The sequence below is a fragment of the Streptopelia decaocto genome (genome assembly GCF_964273445.1).
Source record: "Streptopelia decaocto genome assembly, chromosome: 2".
Lineage (NCBI taxonomy): Eukaryota > Metazoa > Chordata > Aves > Columbiformes > Columbidae > Streptopelia > Streptopelia decaocto.
This window is the reverse complement of record NC_138655.1, coordinates 141,951,595-141,969,605: the sequence shown is the minus strand read 5'-3', so window position 1 is coordinate 141,969,605 and position 18,011 is coordinate 141,951,595. Positions and strand designations below refer to the sequence as shown.

The 18,011-nt window shown below is 39.0% G+C and overlaps 1 protein-coding gene across 1 annotated transcript in view; it reads left to right on the top strand.

Moving 5' to 3' along the window:
* CUBN (cubilin) overlaps positions 1 to 18,011 on the top strand; it is a gene marked incomplete at its 5' end in the record, with an annotated part of 141,975 nt that overhangs the window by 25,217 nt on the left and 98,747 nt on the right. The window contains 6 exons of the mRNA XM_082044155.1: positions 349 to 479; positions 5,967 to 6,153; positions 8,806 to 8,966; positions 9,491 to 9,672; positions 10,341 to 10,497; positions 13,011 to 13,198. Coding sequence (XP_081900281.1) covers positions 349 to 479; positions 5,967 to 6,153; positions 8,806 to 8,966; positions 9,491 to 9,672; positions 10,341 to 10,497; positions 13,011 to 13,198 — 1,006 coding nt within the window. The remainder of the gene's footprint in view (positions 1 to 348; positions 480 to 5,966; positions 6,154 to 8,805; positions 8,967 to 9,490; positions 9,673 to 10,340; positions 10,498 to 13,010; positions 13,199 to 18,011) is intronic.

The window sequence follows — 18,011 nt, the reverse complement described above, 5'->3', positions numbered from 1 at the left end:
CAAATGACTCTCATATTATAATGGAGAGTGTTTTGCAATCTTAGCCTTTGGCCAGCCACTCTGACTCCTACAAAAGAACAGAATACATTGTAGGTACGGAATAGAATAATTTCAATAAGAATTTGACAACTTGATGAACAGTTTCTCCATCAACTTTGCCATGCAAGATTGGACACGTAGTGTGCTATTTAGTCCCATGACACAGGGTCCATGGGGTCTGTATCATCCAAAGGAGACATTTGTGTATGTGTAGCTGCTCAAACTTCTCAGGAAAGCTGAATCCTCTTCCAGGAATATAGATGCCCCATAAAGTGCTGCCATTCAATTTGAGGCATCTTTTTGCTGCAGGTACTGTGGAAGATCGATTCCACCTTCTCTCACTAGTGGTGGCAACATGATGATGTTGTACTTCGTGGCCGATTTCAGCATTGTATCTGAGGGCTTCTCAGCTAATTATATCTCCCTGGATGCAACAAAAGGTAATATCTCAGTCTGTTCATTATGCAAACTAAATGTTTTCAGCTGTCACTATATAACCACTACTAGAAACAGAAACATTCTGTTAACAGAAGGCTGCCTAGTGCCTCTTCAACCCCGTCTTATCTATCCTGCTTTATTCACAAGCCTTTTCCTCCCTAGGAAAGCAGAAAGCAATTCCTGTAAGCAGCACTGCTGTTTTCTTTAAAAAGCCGGTAAGAGCTGACATGGCAGAACTGCATGAATTATTTAGGAAAATTATTTTCTGAATTTGCTTTATCCATTCTGAGCTAAGTATGTGTGATCTGAGCAGCTTAGCAAACATGGACAACTCATTTGAATCGGAGACTCCCAGGTGCCATGAAAATTAATTTAGTCCCAATTAAGATGCAATATTGATAATAGGCAGAGAGAGGTCATATAGGATGAAATTTGATAAAGCAGCAAAATAGCCTGAAAGCACAAGCTGGTTTTTTTCATCACAATGGAGTGCAACATTTCTGTCTCCAGAAGAGTACAAGGCTCCTGTTATGTCTTAAATCTGTATGTCCTTTTAAGGGTCCCAAGACATACATCACTAGGGAAAAGACTACTGAAGAATGACTGTCCTTTCCCTTAGTTCTCTAAAGCAGAGAAGAACTAACAAATTGCTCAGAATTCTAATTGGTTTGAGGGTTTTCCAGGGTGGGGGCACATCTGTGTTTTCAAACTATGCTGAGCCCACCATACCTGGTCCAACATTTGCACATCTCCAGCGCTGAAACTGTTTTAGCAGTGATTGAGCTGCGCTGTCGAAAGAGCAGCCTCCTGGTGAAAGACTGTAACTGCTGCTTCCGTAGACCCAACAGACTTGTGTCTGCTATTGATCTTGTCACTGCTAAACACAGATTTATGTGGGTAGGGGGACAGGTTCTGCCTAGCAGAATTAAACCACAGAAGAGCTAGAGTGGGACAATGAAAACCAGTAAAAATGAGAATAGATTTGTAGCTGGGTTATTTGCGTATCCATCACTAACCAGTTTCTAGCTGGTTTATATGTGTGTGTGCAGGATATAAGGGTTTTATTAGATGAATAGCAGACATTCATAGTACTCATCCAGGCAGACATAAACTACCAATGGCTTCTTACTGTTTGCTATTATTTGCTTTAATCCTTTTATTTTTCCTATTTTCTGGGTTTCTCCAACCTGCTTAAAAACAGAAAAATTTCCGATTTCTACCTTGTAAAAAATAACTCCTTTATTGGGGACAGCTTGGAAAATTTGGCTATTATTTCATCTCTCAAGCATGTGTGTAGGCGAGACCATTACAGATTTTGCCACTGTTTTTGTTCACTACCAGATAACTTATAAATCCAAATAATCCATTTTCTCAGCTGCCTTCTTTCATACTTGATTTATTTGGCATGGTAACAAAAAAAGCCAGTAAAAACTATTAAGATTTAATGAGAACTATTCCAAGAAAGAAATTTCTATTCTTTAGAAAATAATAGGCCAAAAAGCAAGTTCTACTTTTAAAAGTCTTTCCAAGAAACAGTCTGTAGTTTGAAAACTGAATTCTTACTAGTGAGAAACTGTGAAATTATCAGCTTTATAAAGGAAGTGTTTTGTGAGCCTGTTTTTGCAGCTGCAAACTGTAACTTCTGTAAGTATGGTTGTTGCTTGTTAATGTGATTTTTACTTTACCTCCTATTAATATTTCATGGGCAGATTTGATTCCTTCCTAACTCTTCTCATAGCAGCTCTTCTCATAGTTCATCAAGATTAAAATATTCTGTACTCAACGTTAATCCATATTTCTGTCTCACTCAGACCTACAACTATGATCTCTAGAATAAATGTTTTTTTCACTTCAACCACTATAGTTTGCAGAATTATGGCAAAGTAGAAAATAACTACTGAAACGGAGAGTAATAAACTTACAATAACTACAATATTTTCTTTACAGATATTCATTTCTTTTGATCCTAGTACAAGCATAGCAGTACTTTAAAATTGTCATAAATACTGGGCTGCTAACATTCATTTTTGATTAAGAATAAAGGGTTTTGAAGTCACTGTGGCCTGAGAGAAGGCAAATGTGTGTACGTACACTTTGCTACAAGAAGCAACTCCCCATTTCCCTGAAATCATGTCAAGTTTAGTTTTCCCACTGTGAGATGTTTAGGGCTGATATTCATCTTATGTATATCCAGTTACACTAAGGTATCAAACTGCTGAACATAATTATATATGAAATATTTACCAAAGCTATGAATTTTTTTTTCTTTACATCTGCTGCCTAGTTTGACTTTTTCTGCTAAGGAAAATATGGTTCTAATAATGTTTCTTGTGCAATAAGAATCCCTCATGTTTCTGAGCTGTTTTCTTAGCCAGCTACAATGTAACCAATATCAGAACTGGTCAAAGCTGTTCTGGTTCATATTAGATGTTTCAATAGGCTTTTGCCTCAAGTTATTTTACAGAGAATGGGCTATTGAAAAGATGGATAAGATTATCCAAAAAAAGGAGTAAAAAAAAGATAAATATAAGTGGGAAAAAAAAGGTCTTTGTGTAAAACAAAACTAATTTTCTTCTCTATGCATCTTAGAAAAAAAAAGTTTTTGTTAGCATGATTTATATGTGATATATTAATTAGTTGAAAAGTAGCCTGAAAATAATGACAAAGTTGTATTTCCTGCTCAAAAAATGTGAATGCCATGAGATACAGCTGTGGCTGTGGTCCATGAAGTGCAAACAATTGTTTTAGCAGTCTGCCAGCTGGTAGCTGTGAATAGCTCATATAGCAGGAATACAAATGGAAATCCATCAGTCAAATATACTCATACGACACACAGTTGTTTAAAATGTATATTACCCACTTAATCTATCTGTACATTGGGTGCTCAGTTCTTGGCCATCTTTCTGTCTTCTAAAAGGAAAGTCACATGGAAAGCATGGTAATATTTAGATTTTAAAAAAAAAATTATTTCGAGCAAAGACAGGAATGGAAAGTAATGATTGAACGAAGCTGAGCAAAGACATCAAAAAAAGCTGAAGTTCTACATGAACCTTGGGCATCTGCTCAGCTCATCCTGAGTGTCCAGAAAAAAGGCTCAATCAGCTGGTGACTGGCAACTTGTTAGACCACTGTAATTTGGTTATGTTCGATCAAGGTATTAGTCTGCCTATATATGCCTATGGATGTGTATACACCTCTATAGTGTGTGTAAATTAGCAGAAGACAGTTGGAGATTCTTCTTGAACAGCTGTACCTATTCTCCTAAGGGATTAGGGTCTGAAACAACACAAAGGGCCTCTGTGTGCCTTCTTGTTGAAAATTAAGCCTGTGAGAATCTGCCAGCAGCAGTAACAGAAGGCCCTGAAGTGCAGATGAGCTTTTCCATTGCCTGTGGAGAGGAATATACTTCATGTGATAGTTTCTTCCTTTTTATTGTTTTGTTTTTTTTTTTTTCCTAAACATGCATAGTGTTACATAAAGGTCTAATTGTTAGGGATCCCAGTTTTCCTTTGGCAGACCAAGACAGAAAGAAAACTGCCATTTTACATATGACACTATAGTTTTATTTTTTATTAATTAGAATGGTGGCAAATGATGAATATCTAGTTATGGGAGAAAACAGGAATATAATTTTCTGCAGTATGCATGATTGCATGAGTGAGTGGTACTAAAGCTGGCATTTTTCTCTACTGTTGGCTATTACAGTGGGTTACTGCCATTTATGGCATTTTTTTCAGAAGAGCAAACACATGCAGTACCAAAATCAGAAAGCAGATTGAATAGTTTTCAAAACCTCACACGCTGGCAAGGCAAGATGTGCGATTGTCCTTGACAATTGCCACCGCCTTCTGTTTTTCATAAGCTGCAGTAAGTGTCTTCAAACTAAACTGAATTCATATTTTTTCCAGACATATAGCAATTACATTACAGAGTTAGACTGCATTCTGAACTTTGGCAAAGGAGTCAAGGTCCTGTTTTTCTGCTAACTTTGCTAATAGCTAATAGCTTTCCTGCCCAAGCACCCCCCCAAAATGCCGTGTTAGTGAGGTGAGTGCAGAAGGGGAGTGCCAGCACTCCTGCTGAAAACAGAACACAATGAATGAATCCAGCTACCGGAAGAGCATTGGCTGACACAAAATGTGGGTTCATTTATGCTTTTCCTAATCATCATAGCAGCATCTAACTTGGATTTATTTCACTGTGGCCAGAAGTCTGACGTTTCTAAGGCAATTACTGTTCCACGTTTTGTATTTATCCCCCTTAGCTCATAAGACAGAAATGTGAAGTGTAGAGCAATATAGAGGATCCAGTTTAAAACAGCACATTGAGATATGAGTTTCTGTATGGATTACTCCTAAGAAAAGAAGTCTTGGTGAGGGAGGCAACTGGGACAACTCTGTGGAATTTCTTCTTAAAAGGGCTGATAAAAATATTTTGGCTTCTGGCTTCTGTGTTGCTGATTTTACCCTAAGGGCCCTTATCTAGTACCATCAATTTTAATATTCTCCAGGCTGAAAGCTAGCATTCATGCTCCCAACCTCTGAGTGGATAAGGAATGGCAGCATTGCAACATCTCTAACCATTAAACATGCATGAGTCAGGCACCTACCAACCTGCCATTCCCAAATCAGAAGGAAATAATTAGTTTAAAATAAGTAACCTAATAAATATGTGTACATTTTCATTTTAATTTTTATTGCTTTTTGTGTAATGAGCCATTAGGAAAAACTTGGGTCACATTTCTTTTTGACTTGTCAGTACCAAAGTACAGTCCAATGACAGAAAATGATTGGCCTGTTTCTGTGTCATGTTTCTTTGTTCTCGTAATGGTGAAGTAGGAACATGAGTCTGGTAGCTAGCTTTGGGGCTATTTATCTCACAGAAAACATTTTCAACAGAGGTCTTCCAGGTGACCAGGTATGTAAAAAAAACCAACATTAAATATATACCATTAAAAGCAAAAACATTTTAGTAGTTAGAATGGATATGGAGCAGACATAGAAATGACAGAGCTTAGACATGGAGGGCCCGAGCTGTAATTTCATAACTTGCCCTTAAATTATTATGCAATATATCATCTCCTCATAGCTAGAAACTGTATTCAGTTTCCACCACCACTGCTTTTCAGAAATTCAGGAATCCTGCCTTTTGTGTTGATCAAGACATCCCTTTCAGTTTTCCTTCTCTGCTTACTTGGGTTTTAGGTCAAAGCCAACTTAGGCAGCTGGAACTACTCTTACATAGCCTGTTTATTACAGACACAGTGTTATGGTAAAAGCTGAACAAATCAACTCAAATATAAGATTTTCCATGAAAAAGCTGGGTCCTGGTTTTAGTTTATAGTGATGACATTTAGCACTAAGGTGTGTCGAGGAAGAGTTATAATGCACAGGAGCACAGGATGTTTGCTCCTTACTGGAAGCAGAAATTTCCTGTTAATTTTGCATACACATTTAATTGATTCATATATGTTTCTTTTCTTTTTAAAGTGTGCTCACATAACTACAGTACTGAAACTGGTGTGCTAACATCTCCAAATTATCCCAATAACTACCCTGTCCGGATGGAGTGTATATACACCATCACAGTGGGAATAAACAGACAGATTGTGCTGAGCTTCACCAACTTCAGCTTGCACGGGAATAAACGCTGTACTGAGGATTATGTAGAAATCAGGCAAGTCTGATTATTTCTCTTGTTCTTATTACTGTTAACAATGGAAGTTGTCCAAATCCAGTTAGGTATGTTGAAAAGCCATAGTTTTAACTATACACCTGTGCTGTCAACGTGGGACTTTAAAGGCTACCTTTTCCTCCTCCCACCCTGCTCTGTTGTTGGCTTTCCCACTTGGCAAATTCCAGATCTCAGAGACAGTGAAGTGAGTAGACTGGTTCCCATGCACTGCATTCTGGTTCTTTTCCTCAGTGCAGAAACAAGAGTTTTATTACCTGTTTTGTCGCATATTCTCCATGATATTTGAAAAGTCATGGCAGTCAGGTGAAGTCTCTAGTGACTGGAAAATGGGGAACATTGCACCCATTTTTTAAAAGGGTAGAAAGGAGGACCCCCGGACATGTGCCCGGGAAGATCATGGAGCAGATTCTCCTAGAAGCTATGGTAAGGCACATGTAGGACAGGGAGGTGATTCGAGACAGCCAGCATGGCTTCACCAAGGACACATCCTGTTTGACCAAACTAGTGGACTTCTGTGATGGAGTAACTACATGATCTGGACTTCTGTAAGGCCTTTGACACACTTTCCCACAATATACTTCTCTCTTAATTAGAGAGATATGGATTTGATGGGTGGACTGTTCGGTAGATGAGAAACTGGCTGGATGGTTGCATCCAGAGAGTAGTGGTCAATGGCTCAATGTCCAGATGGAGATCAGTGACAAGTTATGTTTGCACATAAAACCAAGCTCAGGGGTCCAGCTGATAACCCTGAGGGATGAGATGCCATCCAAAGGGACCTGGACAAGCTCAAGAAATGGACTCCTGTGAACCTCATGAGGTTCAACAAAGCCAAGTGCAAGGTCCTGCACCTTGATTGGAGCAACCAAGTACATGTTCTTTCTGCTGTATTGCTGTACAGGATTTGCACTTTGCAGTATCAGTGCACCCATTTTTGTCCTCATGAGTCAGCTCTCTAGATGAACCATATCCGCAGAACACTAGTGTATTTTTTCACTCTGAGCATGCCATGTATTTCCATAACCTCAAGGAGCACCACGATAAAACCTATTCTGAACATTATACCAGATATTCTATATGGGTTATTTTGCTGTAAGTAGTGTCTTATTTTTTAGAACCAAACAAAAAGCTGCCTGCTGAACTTGCAGTATTGAGATTTTGAATTCCTGTTGAGTTAGCTGTTTTTTCAGCTGTACATACAAACTGGAGAAAGTTATGAAAAACTGAAAGGCTTTTTCAATATTTTCTAAGTGTTTCATTTTTTTCATTTTAAAACAACAATCTGAGATTAAATTTAATCTAACTTTATTTTAATGGTTAACACCTCAACTTGGGGTAGACCTGAATGATAACAGTTTGGTGTTTTTTTTCACTTTTTCACCTTGGGAACTGAAAACAGTGATTTATTGCATAAATCTATCTCTGTTGTCACTATGAAGAGCTCAGCAGCATTAAACAGGTTTTAAGATATGACCAGAACATTACTAAATGCAACTCAGCACATTTCTGCTGCCATAACTGGATTTCCAGAATGCCTCATCAAACCTGATACCTACAGTTAAATGGAGTAGCTAGATAAGTCTTAGGTGAGGTGCCACTCTGGTTTCTTGTCCTGAGGTGTCCTCTGACAAGCTGCGTTCAGTCACCTAAGAAAATTGTTCATCTGACCACAGCTGCAGAGCCCGAGAGGGGAGGTTCTGGCACAGTTCTTGAACTGCCAGTAACCTGAGACAGCAGCAAGCAGCTTAAGCTGGGACGGTAAGAAAACAGAGTAGCAAGCAGGAATTTCTCCAAAAGCAGGTATAAACCTGTGAAAATATAACTGAAAGTATTACTGTCCACTTAAAAAGCGTCATATCAAGATTATGCTCATATTTAGATACAAATGTATTTATTATTGTCCTAATGACCTCTAGGGTATTTGTAACAGCAAAGTGTTTAAAGATAAGGTTAGAAAGCAATTGATAAGCAGGTTGTTACTGCCTTTTTTACTCCCATGAAACATGCGCAGGTAGCAAACCACAATATTAGATGTGCATCCTGATTCCAGTATTAGAAAATATTACTAGAAATATTACTTCATTTAAAAATAAGAAGTGTTTCTAGGAACAATTCTGAAAGATAAGAAAATACTTCAAAACATGCACCCAGAAATGGGTTCCCATTTGTGTGGTGGCAAATACACTTTTTTTTTCTTTTTTTTTCTTTTTTAAATAGGTCAGCTCATCTGGTTTTGTGTCAGGCTAAACAGTGAGAAGTGACCAAACTGTTATTTGTTCAAATTAGAAGATTACCTTTGGTTACATCAATGATTTGGCACATGTATGATACAGAGATGCTACCTCTGCAGCATCCAGTCTACTTGAGAAACTTCTTGAGTCTGTCATTGTATTGACAGACTCTGGACATGCTGCTGAGATGAGAGACCAGACATACCCAGTAAGCAGGTGCTTGTGGTAGGACTTCTTACTGTCAAGTAGCAGGACTCCTCCACTATTTGGCAGCTGTATTGCTGGGGAAGGTGAAGAGCTAGGATTAGTCTTTCCCAGGCCTGAAAGAATTCCAAGACTTTTCATTTGTCAACATTCTTCATGGTTTTCCTGTTTGACCCAAAATTCTTCTCTGTCATTCTAGAGATGGAGGCTATGAAACTTCTCCTTCTCTTGGAAAATACTGTGGTACAGACCTGCCTCCTGTTATAATCTCTCATGGTAACAAGCTGTGGATAAAATTTGTAAGTGACCAATATGGCACAAGAGAGGGATTTTCAGCAGAGTGGGATGGTACATCAGCAGGTAAAGTGACTGCATCAAGTATAAAGCCATTTTACACATCTCATTTTTTAACCTTCATTTGTATTTAATGTGTCACCTTTTCCCCCACATCATTTCTGCTTCCCATGTTCTACAATCTCTCTACTAATTATATAGCAACATATAGTCATGGTGTGAAGATTAAGGATACAACTTTCTTGATCCTTGGGCTTTCTTTTACTCCACAGGGAGTGATTACTATTCCCTTGATATAGTGTAGCATCATCTTTCTCATATGTTTAGGAAAGCAGTAACCAATAATTTAATGGGCAGTTTTCTATTTGAAGATCAACTATCTATCAGGAGCACTCTTCAGGTTAGATATTTTTAGGAGCTATAGGCTCTCTTCTGCTTACAGCACTGTTGGCTAAATTCAGATTTTTGGGTCATCACTGAAGATATTCTGGGCATGTGAAGGAGGTCAGTAGCGTGAATCTCACACATCATGTCTAATTCTCTACTCTTCGAGGTGTTAAATGTTGCTTTGGTTTCTTTGCCATTTTCAGGTTGTGGTGGGACTTTGACAACAGCTTCTGGTATCTTCATGTCTCCCAACTACCCTATGCCATATTACCACAATTCGGAGTGCTACTGGCTGCTCAGAGGAAACAGAGGAACCCCATTTGAAATCCAGTTTGAACAGTTCCATCTAGATTATCACCCAAAGTGCAACTTCGATTACGTTGCGGTATGTACCCTGTGACGCTTTGCTGCGTAGGAGTCAGCTGAGTATGATGAGTACACAGGCAAGGAAAAACACATGGCCCCAGCCTTCAGATGTTTGTAAGTAAATAGATCCAGAATAGAAAAGCTCCATGCTGACACGCTACCTTCATATATACAGAGCTGTGAGAGGTAAAGCAGCAGTGTCTGTGCAGCTTCTGGTAAGAAAAGCATTTGTGTCTAGATAGAAAGGCCACTGAAAGGAGGGCCACTCTCTATATCTTTTAAATTTGGTGTGTTCTGGACCAAGGCCTTAATATGCTCTCTGAGTAAATTACAAGGAAAAAGAAACAACAGTATCAATAACACTATCATTAATCCCAAATTTCATATTTGAATTGTTGCACAAATTATTTGATTATCTTTAATAGAGTCAAAATGGAGTGCAGATTTCTCCTCTTGGTGAGTAAGCCCCTCAAAACCCATCAGTATTTGGTTACTGGCTTCCTGCTTTTCCACTGATTTGCTTGTTTCTGAAATACCTGTCAGGCTTCCTCTCAGCAGGAACAGAATTTAACCTCTTATATACCCAGGAACAATTCCCTAAGCAGACATTTGTGATGGGGAAATTGCTTTGATTTGTAATGTCATCGGATTTATTCTTTTTTTTTGTTGTTTGATTTTTGTTTGAAGGTATATGATGGCAACAGCAGTAATGCTAAACAGCTAGGTAAATTTTGTGGGGATCAGATACCACAAATCATCCATTCCAGTGGAGACACCGTGTATGTAAAACTAAGGACTGATAGCAGTCTGCAAGGTGGAGGCTTTTTAGCCAAATACAAACAGGGTAAGTAAGAAAAAGATGAGAAGAACATGTTTCTACAGTTCAGCTTGTTCCTGAAACTGCTTCTTGCAGTACTTGATCTTACCTATTCAGGAGCAGAGGACAATGTATATTATTGACCCAGATTCTCTAGTCTGCTACAGTCACAGAACACAGAGAGCTAAAATTATCAGCCCATCTATGCATGGTGGAGATTAGCTCCTTCCTAGAAGAAAGCTGATGAGGTGGCTCTGCTTCTGTCACTTGTACCAGTGGCACTTGCCACTCCAGATTTACTCAGAATAACAAGAGCTGGAAGTTTATAACAGGGCAAATTGAACTATTCTTGCTTTTCTGCTCAGCTGACTTTTTAACAGAGAAGGGAGATGATAGAAAAAGCTTCTCTGCTCTTCTAGCAGCTTGCAAGGCAGAATGGCAAAGGACAAATGAGTTACTCTCAGTCATCCTGGATCACTGTGAGTGCTTAGGATCATTTAGCCTTCCTGGAACAGTTCAGAATGTTTCATTACTTTATATCGTATAGTAAGGGTCACATCTTTCTTGCAAACATTCTTTTTGTAAAATAGTTCTACCCCAGAAATATCAGAATAATAACATTTGGAGAAAAATCCAAGAAGATACATGACAAATTAGAGTTCTTTTGTTCTCAGTCATAACCTTGAATATTGTCCAGTGTTCACTTTTCTTTTTATAACCTCTAGCACGTGTGGTTAAATGCATATTGGAAGATGCAGGATTTCACTACATACAAAATGATTTGCAAGCATTTTTGCGTACTCTAAATATGACATGCCCAAGTAATAGAGATTGCTGTAAGTTTATAGACATTAAGTTGTCCAATGTTTGGTAAATGGATTTTGAAAACAACAAAGCTATTCACCCACATATGGCACATGTAATAATTAGAAGAGTGAGGGAGCCTTGACTCCCTCATTCCTTAAAGACATCACAGATTCATCTACCATGCACTTTTCAGACTGCAAAATCAAGACAATGTATTAGAAAAAAGGTTCCCTCCTTTTCATTAATTAAACAGAAAGAGCACTTTCAAAGCACTCAGATGTAGAACCTGAGCTATCAGATAATGTGATCTACACTTCACATTCATATTTAATTCCTGAAGATGCATCAGAGAAAGCTTTCAATGTCTTGCCCAAAAGCTAAAATTATGTAGGAAGTAGTGCTATAAAATAAGGAAGCTTAGATGCCAGATGCATTTATGTGTACATGAAAGCAATGTAATGATGAACTGGAAAACATTGCAAAGGAAAACATGGTATCAAGTTAGCATTCAAAGGCACCTTTGTGTCTGATATGTTTCTAATAAAATCCTGATGGTAGGGGGTAGCAGCTTTTACCCATCTTGCATTCTTCAAAATCCATTTTGTGCTCTTCATCCTGTCCTTTCAAACAGTTTTGTGCTTCAGTGTAGCTTTGCAGACAAGCTCCACTCCACCTGACCCTGACCTTCAGCTGTATTCTGAGCATTTTGAAGTCCTAAAACCACAGATCTTGCTGCTTTGCAAATCATTTTGACAGAATAAAAAAATTTGCAGGAGGTAGGTGTATCATCCCTAGTTACAGACAACAGAACAGTTGTGCAAGTGAATCTCGGCTATTTCTGCTGTTCCAACACTGCAGATTTGCTGTACAAAGCCAAGAGCCTGTCCAGCTCCATGCCTCCTGCCCACTTTGCTGTGCATTACCCTGGTCTGCTCCCGATACACATCGTCTGCTGTCTCCAGACAAGGGATTGCACACATAGATATTTTCTGTCTTTAGTGAAAGTTCCATACAAGAAAATGAGATTTACTGACCTAATGCCATAATTGTAATTTCATTCTTTATCTAGTTTAGTTTCTTTTTCATTTTCTCTGCACTTCAAGGAAAATTCTCATTATTCCAGGTGAGCATCTAGTTCTTATGCTAGGATGTTATTGGATGACTCACAAGGAAAATCATGCTTCTTTTTAAATAATTTCATGATCACTTCAAGTTCATGGAGCTTAGAAAATCAAATACAAGTAGTGTACTTTTCATTGTTGTTTCAGCCAGGGATTATTTTTTTTTCCAGTTTGCTGAAATAAACCACTTTGATCCATATATCAAGCACCCTCTCTGAATTGTTTGAAATCACAGGGCAAATACCTATTAGTTAAAAAACAAGAAACAGAAGAAAACATGTTTCAGGAATAACCATGTATTTAAAATTAAAGAAAACTGCCAAAAATTGTGTATACTACATACACTGATGACTATGCAAGTGTCAGAAAAGAAGGACATAGTAGAGCTGAAGGACTCAAGTCTGGAAAGTCTGGATTTTGTTTGCAACATATGCAGTGTATTCTTCAATAGGTCACAATCATCTTTCTGTGTGATTTCTCTTTTCTATTCTGTGAATAAAATATTTCTCACCTTGTAATGCTACCTGTAACTTCAATTAGTAATTTTTTTAGATATTGGGTTAATAAGCACTGCACAAGTATAAGTTTTTTTAACTTTTTTTTTTTTTTCAGTTTGTCATGATGTACTGACTGTTAACCGTAGCCATGGCATACTGGAGAGTTTAAATTATCCAAATAATTACCCATTACATGAGCACTGCAACTGGACTATCCAAGCTACAAAGGGGAACACACTCAACTACAGTTTCACAGCCTTTGATTTAGAAGATGGACCTGACTGTGACCTTGACTTCCTAAAGGTATGTACCCAGATTCTAGAAACAAGAGAAATCAGGTCTTCTCCAATAAGGAAAAACAGTAAGGATGCAGAAGATGAAGAGGAAATTTACCTTATCTACGCCTAGCCATTAAAAGTCAAGGGTTAAGTCCAAACAATTTGTCCCTATTTTGTCCATGATCAGTAAGGAGGAAAGTGGTGCCAGAGAGCATTTCATCCATCCTGAAGACCGGTGTCTGCAATAGGGAGGATGAATCACTTTGCGGGTGCCTAGATTTGCTACAAAGCCTCCAGCTACCACCTCAGATTAGATGCACTGGCTTTTGTGAGTGAAGTGAGATGTCATGATTCCAGGTTCATAGAAAGAAGAAATCCTGAGATTAGTAAATCAATTACAAAAAGGCAATGAGTCCAATTATTTTCCTCTTGTCTTCATCTGAGAAGAAGTGAGCAATGTTCAAAAACCTTAAAATGTGTGATTTCTACATTTTTAAAGGGAGGGTTGCTCTGTCTCCTGTTTTATATCTTCCTTTTCATAATTAATCTGCTTCTTTAAAGGGAATGAAAGAAACTGAATTCACCCACAAACAAAATGAGAAATTTTTAGCCAAATAAAACCGCCAGTTTAGCTAAAGCCAAGTGCTCTTTATTTTCATTTCCTCAAAAATTTTATTTCTAGGACAACCAAAAAGAGATTTTCTCTCAGTTTTTTACTTCGTACAGTGGGAAATACTGTGTAGTGAGGATTACTGCTATACTGAGGATTATAATCTCCTGTTTTGCTGAATTAATCCATCCTTCAGATAATTACCTTTATACAGGATGACAGCATGTAGTCCCTGTGCTCTACTTACGTTTTGCACAAGAGGAATTGAAATTTAGAGAAGTGTTAGAGAAGGCTACTTACAGCCAAGGAGGGGCTAAGGAACAGTCCCTCACTGGTGGGAATACTTACTTACACTGGGGTCTTGCAGAAAGTCCAGCCACAGGCCTGATGGTGGGCTGATCTGTTCCCTCTAGATGTTCTCCGTTTCTCCCTCTACCTCTTCACTGTGCCAGCTTTCACAGCTCAAAATTGGTAATAGACTGGCAAAAGTGATGTTCTTCCAGCTTTCTTCTCTTGGTGGCCAGGAATGGAAAGAAAGAATAGACGTGTGAAAAAAACAAGGGAGCACTGTATTGAGAACTAACTATTAATCCCTGGTTCATTTTTTGTGAGGAGACTGAAAAAGAAACATCGAAGCCAAGCGGCTAGGTCAGTGCTAGTCTCAAGATGCTGAAGCCCTCGATCCATGAAAAGCAGGAGCCCTGCACACAGTAACCAGCCAGTGAGGCACAAGAGACTTGCCAGAAGACACTATTCTAGATGTAAGTCAAGGCCAGAGGAATAGTGCCAGATGCAAGGACCTGATCCAAAGCAGTTAAAAGAACAGAAATAAAACGTATTAGAAGGAGTGAGGAGACAGAGAGAAGAAAAGTACTTGCCCTCTTTGTTTTAACAATTTTTCAGTGCTTCCAATCAAAGAAAATACAGACCGAAAGAAGTATAAAGAGGAAAATGCAAGGGAAAAACAGGATCATAGAAGTGTGTTAAGGAGGCTTTAATTTGTAATTCATGTGACAGTACTTACAAATCTTTCTCCAAATGCCATTAAGAAATACCACTTGGAAAAGATGTTCTCACTTGGTTGTTGCATGCTGCACAAATATGTGCCATGGTGTAAAAAAAGAGAACAAGGTTGGACCAGCCAGGGAACTGAATAGTGTTTGCTCCCACCCTGTGTCTTGCGAAAGGGGAACATGTTGGCAAGGCTGTGAGTGCTCTGTGGTGTAGGGAAAAGGCAGAATAATCTGGAACAAGTGTGCAGTCAACTTTCTAAACTGGTTGTAGCTATTTGGGACTTTTCTGTCTGAAATCTATGTGGAGTCTGATGCCACTGCAAATTTGGTAAAAGGTTAATAAAAAAAGTAAAAAGACTCATAGCCGTTCAGCTAAGATAAGTTCTTTTCTGCCATGTGCTAGTTTTGAGATTGTTTTATTGCAAAGAGGCCTGAAAGGGGAGAGCTCTGATGCCCTGGCTAAGTATAACACTGGGAAAACAGAGGTATAATCCTGTTTGCTGTAGTCCAAGAGGGTGGTATGTGGACCACGTCCCAGAACCCTTCGCTGTTTTCTTGGAGAAAATGGGAAGCTGCTGCTCAGATAGTTTCCAGGTAGCTGCACAGAGAAGCTGGAGTGGCCACTGGTGCTGAACAGGTGCTCTTTTTCCTCAGGTGCTATTAGGTGCCCTTTTTCCCACCTTATTTTGGGTTTGGTGGCAGCAGGTCTCCCACCTCATCCCATTGCAGCAGGCAGCAACACATCTTCTTAGCTCTGAAGGAGAAAATCAAGGTGCTTTCTGGGTGGGGACAAGTAGACTGGGCAAATTGCATTCATGAGTAATGCTGGACCTGGCCCACTGGACAGTGTGGTTTTAGTCCCAGTCTCCATACTAGAAAAGGGCCTATTCTTCAGCTTTTACTTTAATTATGACTTACACTTCTGACACAAACCCACATGTAGTATACAAGAAAAGCATTTTGCCTTGTGACTAATTTAGTCTGATATACGCAGAATATATTAATTAGCTATTTGCTCCCTTACTCCACAAGTGAGTCAGAAATTAAATATGTAGAATACTGACAAAAGCAGAAGTTTCTACACACAGCTATTCCTAGTGGTTGTCAGTTACCAAAGATATTATCATCACTTAGAACAAATAACTGTTTCAAATACAGGGCAAGGAAAAAAATAGTCAGATGTCCAAAGAGTTCAAGTAAGTGCAAGTACAGTGCATGGTTGTCCCAGACTGAAATGCAGTCACAGCTGTACAACGAGAAGCCAGCCATGTATTCCCTTACCTGTTTCCTCTTCTCCTTTGATGATGGGATGCTTCTTGTGAGCCAGGCTGTTATTTGCAGCAGCTGGCCGGTGTTACTCATGGTGAGCAGCATTCCTTCTCCACAGGGAGCCCTGAGTGGCTCTGACTCAGTTTGGCCTTGGCAGGGCCCACATCTCTGCCACTTCAGCACGTACAACTGTTTATATCTGTGTCAAGTAGTAAGAAAAAAGCCCTCTTCTTCTCACTGTGTGGCAATTTTCTGCCCCTATGTGTAGGTGCCAGACATTGGGAAGGGTCAGTGTGGGAGGAAAGCAAGCTGCAGCTTTTTTATAATGTCAGTCTTTAGCATGGATCTCATATGAGCACTTTCTCAACAAATGAGCAGTGTTCAGTATTTCATGGCCTGTCAGAAGAAGTTGGTTCATTACTAATAATGTTCACAGGGTGTGTGACATTTTGGAAGGAGTTTTACAGCGGTTTCAAGAATATGAGATGAATTGCTTGTGATAAAGACACGTACAGAAGTGGCAATGCCATGATACAAGGCACACCTTGTATGCTATTGCAGGCTGTTACTCAGTGATGCTGCACTAACTGTAATTAGATTGAATGCTCTTTAAATTATATTGTGTGCTGTGGCTTGGCTTAATAACCTAACATTAGTGTTTCTAGAGGAGTCACCAGGCTGTAGCCAGTGAGATATTGCAGACAATGACACAGAAATGTCATTTCTTCATCTACATTCATCAGGTTATTAGTTGAACAAGCATATATTTAACTTTCTGTCTTTAATGATGAATTACCTTCTTATTTAGTATGACAGAACAAAACCTCCACAGTGGCAAAGCTATTTTATAAGTTAGGAGAATGTCATGTTATTGCCCTGAAGATCAGTGTCTTGCAGTAGGACTGAAATATACTCCCTTCTTATCCAGGAAAAATATCGTTTGAAAACCATTAATCTTTCTGTCCTTCAGTGACAATCGCCCTCTGTGTTCCGCTCAGAAAGTACAACCTTCCCTTGAAGCCCGTCTGTGTAGCAGCTGCTTTTAAGAAGCATAAGGAAGACTTTGCCCAGCCTTTTGCAAGATAACACCAGCCTCATAAGCAGATAGCAAAACTGTGTCATGCAGCAAGCCATTTCAGAGCTTTTCGTTTGAGTCTCAGCCCTTTGGTCTGTGCAGCACCTTAGTCTGGCAGCAAGGATGGAATTAGCATTGGGTTACTGTGAAAGACTGTCTCATGGGGGCAAACTGCCTGGTAGCAACAGTAGCCTTCTTTCTGCTGCAGGGCAGGACAGAATTCCTCTCTTGAACAAAGTTCTTCCCTTCTTGCTTACTGGCAGTGTACCTCAGCAGTCCAGACTCTTCCAGCGATTAGGCTCAGAGTGGTTAAAATACCATTGCACCTTTATTTGTGGAATATTATTAAATGAGTACTGAGTATGGTAATTAATATGGCATCTGCTCCTGAGATCTCTTTCGTTTCCTCCTGGTGGTAACAGGATATGTCCTTTTTTTATTATTATATTTTAAACCACAGTAGCATTCCAGGAATGTGCCATAATATCCTTTCTTTCCATTTGGGAATACTGCATTAGATAATTGTTGCTTATACTCAGCTGGTTATCCTCTTTTTTTATTAGCTTGTCATAGAAAAAAAGGCAAGTTTGACCCTGTTTCTAGTTTTACTCTGTTTTGTACTTGCAATTAGTAAATAAGCTTAAACCATATTAGAAGATTAACATTATTACATTTTATTTATGAGTATGTCTTTTTTAAGTGCTGCAGGAATTCTCCAAGCACAGAGAATGGCTTTGCTTATGGCCATGCATTGATTTACAAAATGTCACCGGTAGTACATCACCCTGGGGAAGCAGATGATACATTAAATATACCCATCCAGGTTCTGCACAGAGACATCAAATTACAGCCTGCTGGCCAGACTGCTGTG